This window comes from Amphiura filiformis, chromosome 16 (genome assembly GCF_039555335.1).
Source record: "Amphiura filiformis chromosome 16, Afil_fr2py, whole genome shotgun sequence".
In the NCBI taxonomy this organism is placed as follows: domain Eukaryota; kingdom Metazoa; phylum Echinodermata; class Ophiuroidea; order Amphilepidida; family Amphiuridae; genus Amphiura; species Amphiura filiformis.
This window is the reverse complement of record NC_092643.1, coordinates 4,348,866-4,372,174: the sequence shown is the minus strand read 5'-3', so window position 1 is coordinate 4,372,174 and position 23,309 is coordinate 4,348,866. Positions and strand designations below refer to the sequence as shown.

At 37.4% G+C, this 23,309-nt stretch overlaps 1 protein-coding gene across 1 annotated transcript; it reads right to left on the bottom strand.

Moving 5' to 3' along the window:
• Positions 1-9,672: 9,672 nt before the first annotated feature.
• On the bottom strand, positions 9,673-21,843 carry LOC140135435 (kelch-like protein 28). The gene is made up of 5 exons (XM_072156931.1): positions 21,747-21,843; positions 16,682-17,107; positions 15,531-15,739; positions 12,845-13,102; positions 9,673-12,233 (listed from the first exon to the last, which is right to left on the bottom strand). The coding sequence occupies exons 2-5, from the start codon at positions 17,097-17,099 to the stop codon at positions 11,256-11,258; spliced, it is 1,863 nt and encodes a 620-aa protein (XP_072013032.1). The 5' UTR covers positions 17,100-17,107; positions 21,747-21,843; the 3' UTR covers positions 9,673-11,255.
• Positions 21,844-23,309: the final 1,466 nt, after the last annotated feature.

Genomic DNA, 23,309 nt, shown 5'->3' with positions numbered 1-23,309 from the left:
TTTATCGAAAATAACGAACTTTCTTCAAAGTTAAACTTCGTTATGGGGTAAAGACCCCAATTTTTTTATTGGTTGGTTGATCATCCCCATTCATAGTCATTCTCATCCAACCCCTGACTTTAATCAGCAAACTTCTTCTTGAGAGTTATTGAATTTCAAAGTTATACCACTTTTACTAATGAAAAAATTGCAAAAAGAGGGATTTTGCATTGCATATTACACAATATTCTAGGTGGGTGAGAAAACTGGCAATACTATTTTTGTAACGTCTAATACATAGGTATTTATCAGCAGCAATTTAAATTGTTCCATACTTCTAGCAATTTCATTAGTGCTAGCTAGAAAAATGTGTCTTTTTCGAACTGTAAAAAAAAAAAATGAACTTTCCCTGTGGCAATCTTCAAAGAACCGTTACCATGGCAACAAGGGATTTTGAATTTTGATCAAGTTACAAAATCATTAGACCCAAATACCTTTCCTATCACAAGATTTAGGCAAATTCCATGAACCTTTATTTTTGGCTTTGTCCGCACATTGCTGAATTGATCCAGACCCCCAGTCTTAAATTGAAAAGATCTCCAACTCATTATTTGAAAAGATTGTCCATTTCAATTTGAAAAAGTTCTATTACATCCCCCTGTCAGATTTCATTTTTGGTTATTTTGATAAGAACCTATTCATTTTTGACAAGAACCTATTCTTATTTTAAATGACATGGTAATTTTATCAAATTTGATGAGTTTCTTGTCATTTTGATGAGAATATCTGTTTGAAAAGAAATCTGTTCATTTTGAAGAGAAATCTATTAGATCCCCATCCGAATAGTTTCCCTTGTCAAATTTGAAAAGTTTCTATTCAAAAATGATTAGATCGTTTTAAGAGTGTAAGGTGGATTGGATAGCACACACAGTAGCTGTTAAACAGCCTGCATAACATAGGTGAGGATTTCTTCATGCAGACCTGTGCACACATCTTCATTTCACAAATGACATACTTGAAAACAACTAAGTAGAAAAACAGATTTTCTTTCATTGTGATCATCCTCAGTGCTTTTTAAAACCTAGTTTGCTCAACAACTCAGGATATTCAAATCTTTATGCAAGGCTACTATACTAGCCTGATAAGTAGTACATTTTTGACAGTGGTAAATAACTTACTGCTTCTTACATTTCAAGCGTGCGATCCAAATGGACGAGACGGCTAGTGACATTTGCAAAAACATTTCAAGTCTGATCATCCCGTTAATTGGCCAAGACCACAACTTATCTCTCCAAAGGGAGTCAAGGGCCCTGATGGGGCACTCACATGTAAATGTGGTATGGGTATGTGCGGCGGTCAAGGGTCCATTTTCAGGCTCTCCGGCAGTTCCTTAAGACCCACATTTAGATCATGCTCCAGTTCTTTGAGCCTCAAACTCTGACAATTATATCTCTTTAGCTGAAATTGGAAAAATTTTGGATTTTTTAAGCTCCAAAGCCTATAATTTTAGTTCAGAAGACCCATCAAAAATGTTGAAATTTCAGTTCATCAAGCCCCTATTTTATTAAGGTAGCTGCCTCGGATACTACACCCTTGCAGAAAAATAGCTCCTGTGTCTGATCAATCAGGTCTATTCATTTAAATCTTTAACATAACAAAGAAAAGTATTTCCCCACCTATTTTAAGAGTCTTATAAGAATTGTAAAAATTCTTATGTTTTTCTTTTATTTTTGAAAATTCCCTTAATTTTGACAGTTTTTGATTTTTTTTGCCCACTTAGGAAGGAGCTATAGTTACCAAACTTTCAGGGATGGTAAATAAGCTTAATATCTGAATTCTCTCGTCAGGTTTTTTGGATAAAGTGTTTACTTTTTTGAAAAAATAGGGAATGTTAGAAACACTGTAGCTTAAAATAGAAATACTTAATTGGAAAAAACTGACGAGAGAATTTAGATATTAATCTTATTTACCATCCCTGAAAGTTTGGTAACCATAGCACCCTTCCTGTTGGCTAAAAAAAATCCTAGAATTTAGGTAATTTAGTGTTTCTAGAAAAAATAAAAAAATCATAAAAAAGTACCAACATTCCTGTTAAATATATACTTATGTAACACTAAGTTAGAAAATAAACTTGGTATGTATTATTCTGTGATATATTGGCAGCAAAATGAAACTTAAAACTTTCATATACAACTGCTATAAAGGAGAGAAAAATCAGTTTTAATAAAATCTTTGTTTTCAAAAATGTTGCTATTTTGAGAAATTGGCAAAATGCCAAAAGCCCTTCCCTGTAGTAATTCAATGGGATTTTGAGATGACAAAAAATTGCGTAACTCAAAAACGCTTTGTTGGACAAAATTAAAACTTGGCAAGTAAGGTTTTCTCATCAATACACACATCCTATATCATTTTCAAGGAGTTCTGACACTTCCTTCTAGAATCTGTGAATAGCCATAGCATGGTGCCTACCTCTGTGTTACAGTGTAATACTGAGTCCCTTCCCATTGAGCTGCGCTTAACACTAAGTATACCACATTAAAATAGCATTGCTAGAGCTGAATGGATTAATGAAAATGTAGGCAAAATATGCAAATAAGCTCATTAATAAGCATAAATATCTACTGTAGCCTCGCCAGCATACACTACTCAAAATATTGGACCTGCCTGTCATCTATCACACAGTAGAGTAGTACAAACAAAAATTCCTATCTTTTATCCTCTAATTAGAGAGCCGGTGCCTTTCAATGATATTTAAAATATCCATTAGATAGCTCATGTAAATTTTAAAAGAACTACTAGAGATGTTCCACCATCAAAAGCTTTCAAGAATTTCTTACTTCCACCAAGAGCACTGGTGTACCTGCCCAATATGCATGATGGTAAACATACAGAGAGGTTTTAATGCTTAGTCCTAATTGCTATTTTTGGGCATCGTTTGAAGAGGAGCAGAGAGCATTACTCCCTATTCCAAAAAAATACAGAACTAATTTTTTTTGGATTAGAAAAATATTATCCTGTTTCCCTGGGTAGGAAGAAATTTCACCCACTACATGAGCAAAATAAAAACTTTCCCCACCAACACTAAAAAAAACACCTTTCCCCACCTAACCCATAGTGTATAAATGCATGAAATTTTTTTTTAATTGCCCCAACCCCAACTTCCTACCCCTTGAAGTCTAATGGTGCGTCCCCAACTGGCAATAAAAGTCAAATTTTAATATTTTTGCAATTTGAGAGAGAATGGTCCAATTGTAGTCACAAAATTGTAAGACTTGGTACAAGTCTAAGCATTCAAAATCTTGAGTATAAGGTAAGAATGCATAATGAAATGAGTCTTTGTTCAAGTCTTTAGGCTTGATTGTCACAGAATACGAAAAAGGTCAAAAAACGCCCTAAAATGCATGTTTTTGGCCCCTATTTCCAAAAATTGACCAAATATTAAATTTTACTTACACTGCCAGTTAGGACAACTAAAAGATTAGGATATAGCTATGTTTCATTTGGCAAAACAGGATAATATTTTTTTAATCCAAAAAAAGTGCTGTATTTTTTCTGGAATGGGGAGTAAGTGATGACATGTGATACAGCCTAGCAAGATGAGTGGTTTGATGCTAAAATCGATTCTGAGATAAGACCAAAAGATATTTTAAACTTATTTTGCATTTAATTATTGTATATAACATGAAAATATTCACATCAGATCTTATGAACTCACTTAAACACTCCAAGAAATAAAAGATTCTAAAACGGTTCTAAAGTTGTCCTCTCAGGAGAACCCTTAGAGGTTCTACCTTTGCTCAAAACAAGTTTGATTTTGTTATGCACTTAAAGTGTAATAAATTGACACAATCGGGTTTGTATAGTATCAGATAGCTGACATACATCTATAGTTGCCAAACAAACTATCTAATAATAGAAACAGGGCTTGCTGTGTATATATACATGGTCTACATATTCTACTCCTAAGGTCTGCTAGTCGTAAGGGTCGCTAGTACCCTAAACATAATGCATGCGCAGAGGCGTAGCAAGCGGGGGGACAGGGTGGACGAAGTCCATGGGCCCCGAGGTTCAGGGGGCCCCAAGCAAAAGAAAAAATGAAATAAGCGCTGATTAAGGAGATGCTAAAGTACCAGGGCCAAATTTATATACCTGGGCCAAGCTAAAATTTGGAGGCCCCAAATTCACTATGAGGAAGGCATGTGCACTCAAGAGGCCAAGTTTGGTTTACAAATTGGGGGCCTACTATAAGATCGAGAGTAGTGGCAGAGCATTGCAAATTAGAGGTAGATAAGCCTATCATGTTCCAATCTTACTAGGACATTTGCGCCCAAGATAAATTTTTATTTTCAGACCATTTTGGCCCAAAATGAAGGTGAATTTTGCTATGTGAAGGGCTAGTATGATATGCGCGAAGTTTCGTAATTGTACCATATTTTGGTGCAAAACATGGTGTTGTCGGGCTAAGAGGAACATGCACAGGACAATTTTGGGGGCCCCTCTGGCCCAGTGGTAAATTCGGCCCTGCTAAAAGCGCCCCCCCTGCACTGTTTCTTGTCCATGGGCGCCCGAGGCTCTTGCTACGCCCCTGTGCATGCGAGCCCTTTTTATTTTTCTAGTGAACCTATTTTGAGACTCTAGCAAACACTAAGACTAATGTTCAGTCCCCATTATGCCCATCTAAAAATGAAGGTGAATTTTGCTATGTGAAGGGCTAGTATGATATGCGCGAAGTTTCGTAATTGTACCATATTTTGGTGCAAAACATGGTGTTGTCGGGCTAAGAGGAACATGCACAGGACAATTTTGGGGGCCCCTCTGGCCCAGTGGTAAATTCGGCCCTGCTAAAAGGGCCCGCACTCTTTCTTGTCCATGGGCGCCCAAGGCTCTTGCTACGCCCCTGTGCATGTAAGCCCTTTTTAATTTTCTAGTGAACCTATTTTGAGACTCTAGCAAACACTAAGACTAATGTTCAGTCCCCATTATGCCCATCTAACTAGCATGCATGTATGTGCATTTTACTAAATTTGAGATATGCAAGACAATTAACAATAAGTTTTTTTGATAATAAGTATTTTGACCAGAAGTGTGTCAACCAGGAGGTCGGGGAGGCTCAAAATACTGGGACAAAATTGAGCAAAAGTTGGCATGTGCACCCTTCTTTGGCCTGGTTTTAGGCCAAAATTTTCCTAATTTTGACCCATTTAGCATTAAAAGTGCACAGTTTCTCAGGCATTTGTCTTACTTGAAACAATTTAACAGTGATCGAGTCAGTAGGACGAATTGGAAATTTCCCACCACTTGACTCAATGGCTCGGTATGCCCCTGGATTTATCACCAATTTGTAGGCTGCAATATTTAGTTCCGAAAGCATGTACACAAACTTGTTATGCAAAATAAGTACCATAATATATTTTGGAGGGAAAAAAGACTAAAAAGGTTCTGTTGTTTTGTTTCCTCAGGTACTTCCAAACCTGATCTAAAAAGTAAGATGCGAGATGCTATGTTTCAGGTTTTGTTTTATCATTTTTATTTGTATGTGTAGGCTATTATATAAGAGCAATTATTATTGTCTTTCATGACACTTTTTAAAGAATACCAAACATGCTGAATACAGTTTCAATACCAACTTGATTTCCTAAAGTCAAAATATGAGGGTGCTATGTTCACATTGCCATAGTTAGTTGTGTAGCAGTATAATCTGTGGAGAACACTCAGAGGTAGTACCTCATTTATGAATAAAAATCAGTTGAGTCAACTGGTTCAGAACAAAAAATATTTAACATAGGCGAGTACACTGTAAGAAAAATAGCCTATTTTACTAAACATAAATTCACCCAATGTGCCGATGAATGCTGGTATATTGTGCAGCAGGCTGTAAAAAATACAATAAATGCTCTTAAAATTACAGTAAATGGGAAATTTCTATGGTTACAGTTTACATAATTAATGTCATGGACATACTTAATGTAAAAATGACAATTTACATTGTGCTCTCAATTTGGCTGCATTTTCATGGTATTTTCAGTGGTAAAATTGGGCTATTCCAGTCGATATCCACACTACCCCTGTGGAAGATTTTGGAAATAATTATGTTCCATAGTGGGAGTATGTTTTTATATCGTCGGTCGCAACACATAGTGGCGTACGTGAAGGACAAAATACGTCTCCGAGCAAAACATTTTTGAAGGATATGCTACTAGTAACTGAGTCGATTCTCGCCCACTGTCATCTCTCAGTGGTCCGATTCCATTTGAAATTGAAGTTTAAGGTTCAAACTATAACACTGCATCGTTAATAGTAAACAAGAAATAACTATTATAGGATAATAGCTAGCTCTAAACCTGTACGCCACTATGTGAAACGGAAAGTTTGAAAAATCACTCTACGCCACTATGTGTTGCGACCGACGATATGTAATTGGTCAGAGTTAATCATTTTGAAACTCATACTCCCCCTGTATTATGGACTTTCCTTGATCTTCCACAACTGGAGTGAGTATTTCAAATGGAAGTTACCCAATTGTCTATTCTATTTCAAATTCATACTCCCTCTGTGGAAGACTTTGGGTAATTTAATTTGTGGAATAATTTACAAGCATATACTGGCAGATTGCTGCACTGCATTTTTAATATCAAATTGAGATCTAGCACTTGGTCAAGTACAGTGGCGGTGCTATGAGGGGCATCCCCCCCAAATATTTTTCTTGTCCCCCCAGTTTGCCCCCCCCCCTCCCACTTCTGAGGCAAAACCCTCAAAATTATGTATTTTTCCACTTTTTGCAGCAATTTTGCCCCCCCCCTGCAATTCACTTTGCCCCCCCCATGCCCCCTGGGGAAAAATTCTTGTTATCGGCACTGAGAGTGTATGATTGGTTCCCACGATTACGCACTCCGGTTAACTTGTATATAAACCTAAATTTCACAAAATGTAATCACTTGACTACAAGCCGAGTAGAAAATGAATTTCCTTTTTTGTAATGTGTCCTCGTGACAAACCCTAATCACCATGCAATCATCGTCTAATAGGTAGCAATAAACATTCAACTTATGGGTACATTTTAGTTATTAAGGCGGTTACAGACTCTGAACATTCTACGTAATATTTGTAACATATCTATGTTATTTAATCTATTCTTATTCTATTCCCAGTAATGTTTAAGTTCTAACAAATGTTTCATGACGTAACATTGATAATATGTTACGTAGGATACTGGAAATAGAATGATGGGGATTAAATAAGTTAAATAATGTAGCTATGTTACATCAAATATTCTACATTCACTAAAAAAGGGTCCTTTACTGGTATTGAAAATGCTTATTGAATCCAGGAATCATTATGGTGGAAATTTATGCTGGTTTGAAAAAAAATATGTAGATAAATGTAATATTTATTTATTCATTAGACCTCACTGGTATATATAAAATTGTTGCACTATTTACTGCTATCAGTAGTAGATATGGCATTGATAAACTATCTGCTATCAGTAGTAGATAGGGAATTGATAAACTACCTGCTATCAGTAGTAGATAGCGCATTGAGGAACTATCTGCTATCAGTAGTAGATATAAGGCATTGATAAACTACCTGCTGTCAATAGTAGATAGGGCATTGAGGAACTACCTGCTATCAGTAGTAGATAGCGCATTGAGGAACTATCTGCTATCAGTAGTAGATATAAGGCATTGATAAACTACCTGCTGTCAATAGTAGATAGAGGACATTGATGAACTATTTGCTATAAGCAGTAGATAGAGGGCATTGATGAACTACCTGCTATCAGTAGTAGATATAGGGCATTGATGAACTATCTGCTATCAGCAGTAGATAGAGGGCATTGATGAACTATCTGCTATCAGTAGTAGATATAGGGCATTGATGAACTATCTGCTATCAGTAGTAGATAGAGGGCATTGATGAACTATCTGCTATCAGTAGTAGATAGAGGGCATTGATGAACTATCTGCTATCAGTAGTAGATAGAGGGCATTGATGAACTATCTGCTATCAGTAGTAGATAGAGGGCATTGATGAACTATCTGCTATCAGTAGTAGATAGAGGGCATTGATGAACTATCTGCTATCAGTAGTAGATATAGGGCATTGATGAACTATCTGCTATCAGTAGTAGATAGAGGGCATTGATGAACTATCTGCTATCAGTAGTAGATATTGGGCATTGATGAACTATCTGCTATCAGTAGTAGATATAGGGCATTGATGAACTATCTGCTATCAGTAGTAGATAGAGGGCATTGATGAACTATCTGCTATCAGTAGTAGATATTGGCATTGATGAACTATCTGCTATCAGTAGTAGATATAGGGCATTGATGAACTATCTGCTATCAGTAGTAGATATAGGGCATTGATGAACTACCTGCTATCAGTAGTAGATATTGGGCATTGATGAACTATCTGCTATCAGTAGTAGATATTGGGCATTGATGAACTATCTGCTATCAGTAGTAGATATAGGGCATTGATGAACTATCTGCTATCAGTAGTAGATATAGGGCATTGATGAACTATCTGCTATCAGTAGTAGATATAGGGCATTGATGAACTATCTGCTATCAGTAGTAGATAGAGGGCATTGATGAACTATCTGCTATCAGTAGTAGATATTGGGCATTCATGAACTACCTGCTATCAGTAGTAGATAGGGCATTGATGAACTATCTGCTATCAGTAGTAGATATAGGGCATTGATGAACTATCTGCTATCAGTAGTATATATAGGGCATTGATGAACTATCTGCTATCAGTAGTAGATATAGGGCATTGATGAACTATCTGCTATCAGTAGTACTAGTAGATATAGGGCATTGATGAACTACCTGCTATCAGTAGTAGATATTGGGCATTGATGAACTATCTGCTATCAGTAGTAGATATTGGGCATTGATGAACTATCTGCTATCAGTAGTAGATATAGGGCATTGATGAACTACTTGCTATCAGTAGTAGATATAGGGCATTGATGAACTACCTGCTATCAGTAGTAGATATAGGGCATTGATGAACTATCTGCTATCAGTAGTAGATATAGGGCATTGATGAACTATCTGCTATCAATAGTAAATATAGAGCATTGATGAACTATCTGCTATCAGTAGTAGATAAACTAAGAAAACGAGTGCAGAAAAAACAATTACTGCTGTTTTGGGAATTTTGTTTTAATAGATGAAACATTGGTAGTATATAAAAATGGATAGCAATAATAAATGATACTTAGATAATACTCTAATTTGGTTTGGAAAAAATATTTTGGAAACTATTTAACACAAACTCTGGTAAAAACACCAACCAAATATTTAAGAAAACAAAGTGTTTTTATGGTTCCAAGTATATATTGTACATGTTATATAAAGAATCTAATAACACAAACTAAAATAATGAGATTGGACGAGTTAGAATACATCCAATATATTTACATTTGTAATACTACTACAAGTATGCAAAGTTACAAAAATAAATATTTACATGAACTTGTAAAAGAATATACAGGATAAGTTGTGAAGTACAGTTTTCTGTTCAATTAAAGCTAGTGCTATTCATGATTCACAGTGTCATAATTGTGGTTTTTTAACAACTGACTTCTTTGCAGATGGCCAAATTCGGCTTTTGGTAAATTCATTATTTTTGAATATATAGAGGGTGGCATATCAATTTTTTAATTGTTATAATCATCGACAGTACTGTGATGCACCACTAGCTAGCCCTGTATGCTGCCCTCTTTGATTACTTATTACGCTGTTAAAATCTGATCTCCGATTGATATGCTGCCCTCTATTATGTAGAATTGATCCTGTGTTCTCCAATTCAAAAATTATGCATGCTTAACATTATTTACCAAAAGCCGAATCCGGATTCTGACGCCTGCCAAATTCATAACATTATGATTCATTACGATGATCCCAATTGTAAAATATGTACATTTTTGGTAACAAGGGAAGTTCTAGCCTGATCACTAGCCAAGCTTTGAGAAATTGGACCAGTATGTACACCTGACAAACTTCAATTTGAAGTGCATCGTAGTTTGCATTCTGCATGCAAAGATTATGTGCAAACCTTTGAAATGACCATTGAAATTATCGTTGTCGATTTCAGGCTTTTGGCGATAAATGCCAGAGGTACATTGTCTGCCTCCATGAGTGATAAATCAAGATGGTGGATTTATCAGAGCATTGGGCTATTCCAGAAAATAAACACACTCCCCTTATAGAGAAGTTTGGATTTTTGGACTTTTTAACCTGTTATGATTGCTGGAAACCCAGACTTTCAAAGTGTCCAAATATGGAAAAATCTAATAAAAATTAGTAAAAAAATCGAAAAAATCTAAATTTGAGGGCTCATTTCAGATAATTCCATGACTTTTTATACATTTTATTGCATTTCCACTGGAATGCCAGTCTTTTTCAGAAAGCAACCCTGGAAATCCAGACCTTTATTGAAAGTGAAGACTGAAGAACACTCATCTCCAGAGGGCGTGCACCAGTAATCTTTATAACATATAACATCTATGATCACATCACATCCCCAAAAATAAAACTGATTATCCAAGAATTCAACACCATTTACAGTAAAAACTCGATGCAAACATGAAGTGCCATTCCACAAAAGTGTAAAGGGTTTTGAGCAAATCATCGATACACATAGTTATATACGAACAAGTAAACCTGCAAATTTGTGTCTCAACCCCATTCTGGACTTTGGTACAATTTCATGTTTTCAAAAGCGCTTGATAGTAAGCACATTATGCTTATTATCAAGTTTTTACGGTATACAATCAATTCCACCACATAATGGTATTCACATCCTTGTCCAAACTGCAAACACCCCACTAAAAACACATTTCAATAATATAAATAGGTAATACATACCCATAAATCCTTTCTATACTTTTAAAGGAGGATCGCCCAATCATCAACCTCACCTGTACTTTTTTCAACATCAATATGAAGATTTTGGTATCAGTGGAAAGCCCATTGACCCGATAGAACATAGGGCAGAAATATTATTTTTGATATTTAAATCTAGAACTGGAACTGAACTGAACTGAAACCCCCGATATGATGACCCACGCTACGCCACAGCCTAAAATTGGCTCAGTGAACTCAATGTGTTTTTCGCACGTAACACTGGAAATTTTTCAAAGGAGACCCATGTCTAAGGATTTTTTCTTCAAAACAGACCTAGGGAAAAGTAACAGGCCCTAATGATATGAAAGTGGGAGGATCCCCAGGTCAAAAAGTGGGAGAATATATCCCTATGATCTACACCCATGGATAGGGATCAAAGGAGAAGTTTACCATATTACTACATCGTGCATCTAGTTGAACAGACTGCCGACGCCATTCCTGAAGATCCACACTCACACTCTGATCTTTGCTTATCTTTATATCTGTGTTGATAACTAACCTATTGCAGCTGACAAAAACTTCTTCTTCTATACGGAAAGCGCCCACGTTGTTTGCTGGTATCAGATCTTGGCTAACTTCTTCACCCATACTGACTGTCATATCATCTGCTTCACATCTGTCAAATCTCAATTTGTTGACTACTGGTCGACTCTTGGGCCATGGTTCTACATCTACATATTTTACTCTGTACAACTGATCTTCACGCTGAAATAGTAATGGTCCATCCCTACGAGAGCCCTTTGTCAGTTTGTCCTTGGCCTTGTCAGTTCGCCATGTATTGTGGGCTGGAGAGTATACTGATAGAAATCCATCAGGGATGCGAGATAATGGACAACCTACACGTTCCTCACAGTATGTGATGATGTTCCCATGGTATGCTATGGCTGACAAACAACAAAAATCGCACGGAAGGGAAGCAAGTTCCTGCCATGTTTGTTTAGCAAGATCAAACCGTTCCACATGACTCAAAGTATGACCATCTATATCAAACCCACCTAAAGCATATATGAAACCATCCAGATGCACCAACTCTACACTGCATCGAGCATTCTTCATGCTTGGTAAATCTTCCCACTGATTGTTTTCACGGATGTACTGACAAACAGTATCCACACAATATTCATCACTCTTGTCTTCAATTTGTTCTTTACCACCTACCGCATACAGATTCCCATCAACCACTATCAGCGATGGCAGATGATTTATGTTCATGAAGGGTTCAAAACTGTCGTCCCAACGCTTGTTCTTCTTGTTAAAGTAATGGAATGTACTATTCATTGTTGTCAATGCATCGCCTAAATCATCACTTAAAGCAATAATTGCTATAGGGGCCTGCAAAAGCAAAAAGTAAAGAAACAGAGTCAATCACACAGAATTTATCATCAATACGAATTGATTAATTTGTGACATAATAATGAAATTAATCGGTTATTGGGTTGGAGCTAGATTAATGAATCGTGCTCCATTTTTACACTATTATTGATTATTACCTGACTACTAGTATATAATAGAATGGATTTCCAATTCATTAGGCTCAAACATACTCAATTACAGGCAATTTTACCTTTTCTCTTCTTTTTTTTCTCCCTTCTGTTTTCTTCTTTTTCTCTCCTTTACTTTTCTCTTTTCTCCCAGACTGTATCTGCTTGGGACACAGACTAGGGTCAAGAAGGGTTGGGATGCATGCTTTGGACAAGGTACCCGGGACTGGAATGTATGCTCGGATTGCCGCCTATGACCCCGGGCCCCTGATACCTAATTCACCATCCGGTTATTTGAGATGGATTCTACTTCAGGACTTCATCTCCCCCCTCTCTCTCTCCCTTCCCCTTCTCTCTCTCTTTCTCTCTCCTCTTTTTTGGTGCTGATTTTAAGGCGGAGAGGAAGATATATGAACAAAAATAAATCTAGAAGCTAAAATATATAGAATCTTCATAACTTACTGTTATTGTGCTCCTTGAAACAAAATGTTGTGGCATCTTTCTAGAGAGCTCAAACTGGGAAAGCCCCATCTTTTTCCCTTCCTGCACTTCTTTGAGCATTTGCTGACACTCTTTAATGCTAAGTAGGTCATGATGAATCAATTCTTGTAGATCTTTGTCTGATACAAGGCCAAGACGAACTCTTCCCAAAAGGCTTGCCGCATGAGTACACCTTTTATCCCAATCAAACTTGAGCCACTTAACAACCAACTCAACAACCTGCAAGTATAAACAATATTGAGATCCAAATTAAAGATGGGTAGCCTTATCCCAGGGTCGGATTTAAGCGTTGGCCCCGCGTCACTAGATTTTGCATGCTGGACCAGTAAATATTCAACAATGCTGGCCCTATGGATGAGATGACATGGGGGTGGGGCACTCAACTTTCGAACTACGGGATGTGCTTACTTGCGTCGGGAAGTAGGAAGTATTCCAGCTGAGACGTTTTCTTGTTACTTATTTGACTGCCCCCATCCTTCTAAAGAAGAAGCCAAGAACAGTGTGACCAAGCACATCATGATTAAAATGCTATAGATCGTGGGGATATCTCCTGAAATGGGAGATGGAATTGTCAGTTGCTGTAAATCATGTTGATTGAAATAATTTTGCAGTACAATATTAAAGGTGGGTAACCTGATTGACAACCTCATCCCCTCACTTTACCCCATCAAAATGCTGATTTTGGTATCAGGTGAAAGCTCATATTTTTCTCATTAACATGCTGAAATTAGGCGTTCCAAATTGGTATATTTCCGGAGAAATCATCAAAAAACTTTCGAATTAGTCTCAAATATGGTATACCATATTTTAGACTAATTCAACAGTTTTTGATCATATCTTCTGAAATACACCGATTTGGAACTCCTAATTTCAATATGTTAATGAGAAAAATAGGATCTCTCATTTGATATCAACTTATTACATGATCATGATGATTATCATTCATAAAAACACGGTAGACTACCAAAATCACGCTGTATAAAATGGCAATAATTCCATAAGGAAGTAAGTTTTTAAGAATTTGATTTTCCAAATATATCAGGTCACTTCCTGTAAGAAAGCTGGGCCAGCAAATGTATTGATGGGCTAGCAGCCTTACACAAGCACAAACCTAAGTCAGCCTCTGCCTTATCCCCACTTTTTGTCCATCAAAATATAGATTTTGTATTTTGTTTAGTATTTTCTAACCAAGCTTGTGATTCTGAAAAATAACAACTGGAAGTTGTTTTGCTTGGATTTTATCCGTCAAAACATGCCCAAAATGTGTGCAGGCAGGTTTTCTCTCTCATCCCTAGTAGGCCAGGCAAAGTATGAAATCACCCACCACTAATTGCAATAGAATCCATTTCACATGCATCCACCTGCTAAAAGCTCACAATAAAACATTTCAAAAGTCCCGAAAAATCCAAGTTGTGGAACTATGCCTAATTTGCATAAATCCAAAATGGCAGCTTATGCAGGGGGTGAAATTTCAAAGTTATAATTAAAGACAGAGATAAAAAAAATTTATCGCGTCTGATGTCACTGGCAATTACGATCCTTGATTGGTTTACACAGGTTAATCAGCGCGTAAAAGGAAGACAGATCTATCTGGTGCTGATCGGAGAAAAGGAATAGCAGCAAATGGCGAAAAATTACGTACTTTTACAAGGCAAAAAGCAGCTTTTCTAGGCATTGTGGACATGGTGCCTTCGGTTAAGAAAGTTTCCTACTATAAATACCTAACTTTTGAGATGGTTTGCATGTTTCAAGGTGCAAAATTAACAATACGGCGCCCGGTTATAAATCCGCGTTCAGCAAGTCATCATCACGACACTTGTAAACAAACCGTGTTCGAGTTTGATTGACAGATGACGTCAGACGCGATAAATTGTCTTTATCTTTGTCTTTCATTATAGTAAAATCTTAATAAAAACATACCAATGTATTCCTCACATCATAAAGATTCAGAAAAAGTATAATTTGCCCTTTCTGTGATGTACAGTTCTGGAGTTATAGGGGAAAATGGCAAATGTCAAAATTTGGATTCCACAGGGGACAAGAATGGAAAAACTCTGATTTTGATAAAAAATGGTCTCAGATTACTCCACTGCAAGAACACTTAAAAAAAGAATAGTTTGCCATATCTCAGACGGTTTATTCCCTGGGTAACATAACATACAAGATCAAAATCCATGGAGCCCTGTTGACCATAACAAAACATCCAAAAGAATGCAACTTTTCTCATATTGATTCATTTTTGTCAAAGGAATAATTTGAGACCAGTTGTATTAAAATTGGAACATTTTTCAATTGCAGACGCCTGTGGACCCCAAAGTTTGACCTTTGTGACTTTTTTGCCTAACCTCGAGAACTGAAACTATACTTTTTCTGAATTCTTATAATGAGAGCAATACATTGGTAAGGTTTTTTTAAAAAGGTTTTACCAACTTTGAAATGATTTTGTATATATGCAAATTAAGCACTGTTCCACTACTTGGATTTTCAGGGACTTTTGATGTGCCCCCCCTTGTTTGATTGGTCAAGATCAGCCCCTGCTGAGCACACACACTTTTTAAAACATTCCACAGCCCCTGTATTATGTAATTTTGTGTTACAACTTTGGCACTTTCATTGGTATTGGTATAGCCAGTGTCCAGGAACTAACCTCTTTCTCATTTTTATCTGCATGTGCCAGATCTGTCAGCTCCAAAAAGTGTTTCAAGAACTCCACACTTGCAGCTTCAAGGAATACGTCTGAAGTCTTTAATTCCTCAAAATGGCTGCACATTTCAGACTCACATCGCTTTTCCAGAAATTCCCCTTGACAGATAGGCAGTTGGGATATCCGATATATATCACCTATTGGAATCTTATCTAATAATTAGGAAAGAAAAGAAAGAACTTATAGTTTCAACTTAAAAATCTTGGCCAGAACATGGCCTCACAGAATTTTCATTAAATTGAAAATCATAAAGGTGCATAATTTTAAAAGAACAATATTTAAAACCTATATAAAACCTATATAACAAAAATTGCAAAAATGACCATGATACATCACTATGTGATGAACCCAACAAATTGTGACTTACGTACATGTAACACAGCTGGGCAAAAGGAAGATGCACACACATACAGGTTTTGGTTAATTTTGTGCCGGTATTTCAAGCCAAAGTGGGCAACATGCCCCCCCCAAAAAAAAACAAGAACATTTCCAGCGTAAATGTGAATAATTAGCAGAATTAGCAAGCCAATAAATTGCGCAAATTACATTGTGGTTCTGTTAATTGTACACATGTATCCAACAGGCGAAAGTATATGGTGCTGTTATCTGCAACATACAGTTTCTTTTGAAAAGAAACAGTGATTTTATGTCAATTTATTTTGCACAAGTAAGCTTACACAATTTCTGTGCATGTCGTGATTTCTTTGAAGTGAAAGTCGTGGACCTACCCACAAATCAATGTTTTTTCATGATTTCTTTGGAAATACATTGATTTGGAACATCAAATTTCAGAATGATGAGAAAAATATGATCTATTATATGATACCAAAATCTCATCAACAATGAGATAAATCGGGGGTGAGGCTGTTGATTGAGTCAAGGACCTTTAACTCAACATTTTTTTAGAACTGATTTCAACACAAATACAGGAATATTAAGTTGAGTTTTGTGCGTGTATACAAAATATACTGGTATTCATATAATTTCCTATTCATACTTTTCAAAAAAATTAAAATATTTGCATGGATTTTGCAAGTAAGTATAGGAAATATGAACCATGCAAAATGACATTTACTAGACCAGATAATTCTAACCTGGTTTTGGTATCCAGTACATCTTCTTTAATTGCGTTTTAATAAATTCTTTGCAAATTTTGAGAGCATCGGTAAACTGCATGTAGCTTGCCATTGCAAGAATCTCATAGGCAGTCAATGGTGTCATTGTAAGCTTTCCGGTGTAAACATGCTCCAAAAGGACCTCAAAGATCTCAGGCTTCCCATCAATGTTGACCTCGTTTGCAGTGCCTTCGCTGAATCCACTCGTAAACATGGCCAAGAAGTAGCTACTTCTGACAGCAAGAACAGCCTTATGTGCGCTGAAGACTCTGCCACCTACATTGATAATGATATCACATAGCTGGTTCTGTTTCCGTAGATCATTCAAAGCACAGGCTAGCTGATTGGTATAATCCAAGGCTGCTTCTGCTGGTATTGTTGTGTGTTTGAGTGCCATTTTGTACTCTAGAAGGAAACACAAATTCAAGAATAAAAATGGGGATTAGTGACATGACACAGATAATCAAAATTTAATTGCTTACAACAAGGTACATTGCAATGTTAATCTAAAAACAACTGCTTCAATAAATTTCAAGGAATCTACTAGAAATAAAAAAGGAAAATTCGTAGAGACTGCAGCTTGTTCTGCCAAAGCAAGACAGCAAGTGATGTAAACATTTTGAGATATTGACAAGATATTATAATATCTTGAGCAAATATTAGAAATCCTAACTAAAATAAAACTAAAGTTTGAACTGCCTGGCAATGCAATACTGCCGACAAGGCAGATATTATTGTCTTCAAGAGATTGTTTGATTACTAATTACTAAATCCCTGGTCAGAGTCAGACCCCATACAATATATGCCAATTGTCATTTTGCACCCTGCATTTCATAAGGACAGATTGATAGATGAGAAAGTACAAAGGAGAAGAGCCACAAAGATAGTCCCTGAACTGAAGGAGCTCAGCTATGCAGAGATTATAGAAGCTTTGAAGTTTCCATGTAATGAATATAAATGAATAGGAGAATAAGAGGTGATCCGATCCAGGCACAGCGTCATCATCCCTATATCTTTGTGTCAGAAATTGCCATGATAGTAGGGCAAATCCAATAGTTCTTTAACAGCCATGCATGGCAATGTTGTTCGAGATAGGCCGAGCGACTCAGGTTAAGAACACCACCTGTAAAATAAATAGATAAGTTTCTCACTACAAATGCGGCGCTGCCATTAGCTGCCATTCATCAGCTCGAATGACTAATTTTTGCAATCTGTGCAAGCTAATTACACATCTTCTATGTTACCAAGTTTTAAAAGAAAATTAGATTTTTTTTCAGCTTTTGTTTTTTAAAAGAACAGACTGGAAGTTCAAAGCGCAGCCAGGAGCTTACCATATGTGACATGATCAAAGGGAATGAGTTGGATGTCGCTAATATTGTTTTTGAGATATTGGCAAAAACAGTGTTCAAATTCTTTTGTTTTATATTGTTTCAGCCATTGATAACTGATAACTCGGTAACTAGATGTCCGATTTTGATGGGGTTTGCATCAAAATGTAGCATTTGTAAACTGCCAGAAAATGATGCAAAGAACTTCTAATTGAAAAATGCCGACAAGTGACTCATTCCCCTTGATCATGTCACATATTCTTTCAACACATATATTCATGCAAGTCAGCATAAATTCTTTGCCAATGACTGCCTGGTATACAGGAACATCCAGTGCCAGAAGGATGTTAACATACTCCAAGCAGACCCAAACACATGGTCAACTGGTCACAGAGATGGCAGATGAGTTTTAATCCTAAAAAATGCCTACACCCATCGAATGTGTGTCATCAGCCCTCAGATCGGCCCTCAGACACACACATACAGGCATAGAGTTCTGCAGTAGCATGTTTTGTTGACATTTTGTGTAATGTTTACATCCATGACAGTTCTAATACCATCAACAGACAACTCAAATACAAAGGATGTCAGTTGGCAATCTTAATGTTATGCAATCAAGTTTACAACACTATCACTCTTACAATGAGCAGAAAGTTACTGAGTCATGCAATTCAAGTACCAATATTGATTACCTGAAGTGGCCTACTGCAAATGACCAGATAACCTTTCTGATTTTCTTGTTATTTTGCAATAACAAAACCATGTTTTCCTTGATTTTGGTATGAAATTGAGCAAATAGAATTAATTGTCATGTCAATTTGGAGTTATTAGGGGCAACTAAAACTGATATGAGGTAAGTTTTATATGTTTGGAATCTGTATTGCCTATTCTGAAGGAATGATTGCCATGTAAACAAACCATCCCTTATGGACATATGGACATGGTGTACTACTTTTCAGTACCCTGTTTTCCATGGGTGACTGTAGAAAATGCCCCCTCCTTCGTGTCACAAGAGAAAGATCATAAATCACACAAGTGTGACGGGAACAGACTTGGAACAAATCGACCACCATCCTTATCTGGGGTTGCCGTTGAAGTGGCTTCAGGGAAAAATTTAGTTTCGCTGGTGTCGTATTTTCTTGAACATGTGAGCCAAGCACTACATTTGTTGATCAGTATTACAATGCCAATGGTGTGATGTCTGACGATCACTCAAGAAAAATTGACACAAATTGATGTTTTTAGCCCGGGGCACTCCCATGTATATTGAGTTGACATATGTCATGTGCCCATGAAAAGACCTTGGTATTTTTAGTAAATCCTACACCCAATGACCCCATTTTTGCAGCAGCCTAAACTGATTGACCCCTTTTTCAAACAGTCCTCAAAATTGAAATTTCAACACGTTATGCGCATAAAATGAATGAGTTTGGTCTATTTTCTCTTATTAAAGGAGAGCTGTTCAGAGCATTTACAATCAAATGTAAGGAGAGAAATCCAGAGAATGGTCAACTAAGGGGCTGTGCAATAATTATGAGCCCCCTCAGGGGGGGTAAAATTTCCAAACGGCTAGCCAAAAATCGCTTGCCACTCTCTCGGCCCGCCAAAAATCGCTTGGCCCCCCCTCTCGGCCTGCCAAAAATGTGTTGCCCCCCTTGCGCAAATGGTCTATATAGGCCTACATGTTGTGAGCGCAGTGACCAGTGAGCAGGAAAATGTGCATATTTAAGCGTTTCCTTACTGTTTTCCTAAGCCTTTTAGAGCGTTTTATTTAAAAGGCACCCCATGAATGCGTACAAAAATCGCTTGTCCCCCCTCTCGGCTTGCCAAAATTGCTTGCCCCCCTTTGACTCACCAAAAATTGCACCCCTTGCTAAATGGTCTATATAGGCCTACATGTTTGCAGCGCAGTGACCAGTGAGCAGGAAAATTTGCATATTTAAGCGTTTCCGTACTGTTTTCCTAAGCCTTTTTAGAGCGTTTTATTTAAAAGGCACCCCATGAATGCGTGCCAAAAATCGCTTGTCCCCCCCTCTCGGCTTGCCAAAAATTGCTTGCCCCCCCTTTTGACTCACCAACAAATTTCTTGCCCTCCCTCCAATGCAATTTTACCCTCCCCCCAGGGCTCATAATTATTGCACAGCCCCTAAGGAGAGCTAAAAATCACCCCTATCAGATTTAAGGAGAGCTCTCATCATACAGTGCTGGTGCATGGGTTTTTTGCAGGACATCATACTATTGTGGGACTTCTAGTCAGACAAAGTTGACCTCAATAGTAGGATAATCCTACAATAGTCAGACACGATCGCTAAACCAGCCTACCAGCACTAAACCAAGCTTTGGCGCATGTTCTAAATAGCTCCATTGTATTCTCCATGTAATTTTACCCCAGACCTAGCTTGCGCCAGTACATCTTAGCCAGGCCCGTACACAGGATTTCATTTGGGGGGGTGCTGATTTTGTAAAAGTGGACTTTTTTCCCAGGGGGATGGGCATTTTTGTGAAAAGTGGACCTTTTTTTCCAAAATTTGGACATTTTTTGATGAAAAACTCACAAAAACCTGATTTGTTTTGCTCGCTACGCTCACAAATTCAAAAATTTTGGGACTTTTTGTACACAAATTTGGGGGGGGGACGCACCCCCGCACCCCCCTGCGTACGCCCGGCCTGATCTTAGTTTGCGAAAGGTTCCAAGTAGGAAAAGCAAGATTATTTGTTGTAAAATGCAATGAAATCATGTCCACTATTCTTTAAAATTGGAAGGTATTAAGTGTAAATGTTTACTTTCAAAGAAAATAGCATTTAAAGTTGCCAAAAGCTGGCAAACATCAAGAATTTGGACCAAGACTACTCCAGTCAAATTAAGGGACATCCTTCTATAGTAGGACAACAAAATTTGAGAAAATTAGCTGAAGTGGGATTAAGTCTCGCTATTGAAGGACAATGTAGGGTATTAGTACTTTGTCCTTCAATAGTATGAAATCAAATCCCACAATACCAAATGATGATGGCCTGCAAAAACCCCATGCACCAGTAGTCATAGCGACTTATGAAAAAAATACTCGCACCTTCTAACTTGAGTATCACTATTTTATAGTTTATACAACTTTTAATTTAACAATTAATTTAACGCCATATTCATAACATTTGCCGAGGAGAACGCCCTCAAAAAAATTTTAAATTCAGGTTCTTACACGATTGTATAAATGTACTTTAGTAAACAAAGATTCTCTGCAAAAATCAAGACTTTAGGTGCTGTTTGTCAAAATCCGAGATTTTGAATAAACCGCCTGAATCAGAGTTTTATTATTAGTCGAACGCGTATGCGATGTCAACACAGTACTACGTACACGGCGTGCGGGACACACACACACACACACGCCAGAGGGTCGTACCATATTACAACCGCCGGCGTGACATGCATTGCCATTGGCGCTAGTTGTAAATTCTGATTTTCTTTGCTTTACCTCATGCACTTGTTCGGCTCAAAATTAAAAGGGGACATATCTGACAGTAAATGCTAATATTTTATTGAAAATTAATACTAATCTATTTAAAAAAAAAATGTTATAATATGGCTTTAAATTATTAAAAGCCTGCATAGATTCTCTGTCATTGTCTGTGAGAACATGAAGAATGTTAAGCTTACTGACATCAACATGATCACGCATTACATTTTCCTGGACATTTTCATAACTTAAACTTGTTGTACTTACTTTGCGGATGAAAAGAAATTATTCTTTTTTAGGTTCTTCTGAGTGCCGTTATTTCATTGTATTTACACTAAAAATATTTACACTCGGGTTTCGCCATTGCGCCCCATTCCCTAGAGAGAGCACGTGGGCAATTAAGTATGATAGGGCGTAGGGCGCAACCCACTAAATACACCGTGTAGGGACTGGCATTTTCTTCGGGAGGGGGGTCCAAAATTTACAAAAAAATCGGCGTCAATAAAATTGCGACCCCTCTATTTCGGCAACAAAAATTTTATGACCCCACCACCAATATTCATCAATACACCTTACCTCCTAAACAGGCTAAAATTGGATTGAAATCAGTCTTTTTGAATAAAATAAACACACTATGAGGCTATGGTCATCGACTGTGACTCCCCCGGTGACTCCCTACATTTCAAAAATCTTATTACCCCTCTATTTTTCTTTCCAAAATTTATGACCCCCAGTATGGACCCATCCCTTTCCGAAGAAAATGCCAGTCCCTTTACGTGTATTTAGAAGTAACTTTGTTGTTCTACCTCATGTGATGTAGGCCTACCGTATTAATATTTTGAACATTCCGACTTGAAAGTTGAATTCCTTAAGGATTTTCTGGGTACCCATGCCGTAACCCCTACCGGAGCTAGTTCAGTAAAAATAGGCTAGTCAGTGGGACCGTTAGCAACAACCCCGGGCAAAAGCGAATCTCAGGATCTGTAACTAGTTTTGCAAGAATAAAATTCCAAAAATCGCAAATATGCAATTTTTCTGAGTTTTGAACCCCTCCCCCCCCCCCAAAAAAAAGAATTGGAGTGCTCTGGAAAACCACCCCCTGGAAAAAAATATGTTTCATACCACTCAGTACTGCATGGTACTAAACTATATGCAGAATCAGTGTTAAAATTTGACCCATACCGTATTGTTTGAAAATAGGCGGTATACCGTAAATGAAAAAGCCTTCAGTTTAATAGTCACAGCCTCCCCCGTGAAGAAAGTGCAGTTGGCAGTGGTGTAGGATCATAGGCACAGGAAGGCATGCCCCCTCCCCCAACCTCATCGTTTTGAAAATTAGAAAAAAACTCTAAATCCTATAGGAAAATTGCCAAAAAACGACTTATGTCCCCATTAGGCCCGGCACCCCCTCCCGGCCCCCCAAACATGGTCATGGATTGGCCCCACTGACTCAAACAGACCCGAAGCCAGGATTATCTGGGTGTAGATTTTGAAAAAAGTGGACTTGAGGCGGATTTTGTGGATTTTTTTTCCTTCAAAATTTGGACCTTTTTTCACCAAAAAGGCATAAAATGCAAAAGTAAGTTTATGTAAGTTCCCGGGGTAAGTTCACTGTTAGTGGCGAGAGATATTTTTATTGAAATTGGTGGCATGCACCCTTGATGTTTAATGAGGGCGCCTTGGTAGACATGCTGTGTTTACTGGCGATCAATGGAGGGAAATTCCACTTTTCGAAGGGCACACACCACTAAATAATCGTCCCATTGAAATACACGGGAAAATACAAGAAAGTAAGTTTGTTTTTCTACCCCATGTAACAACATTTTTAAT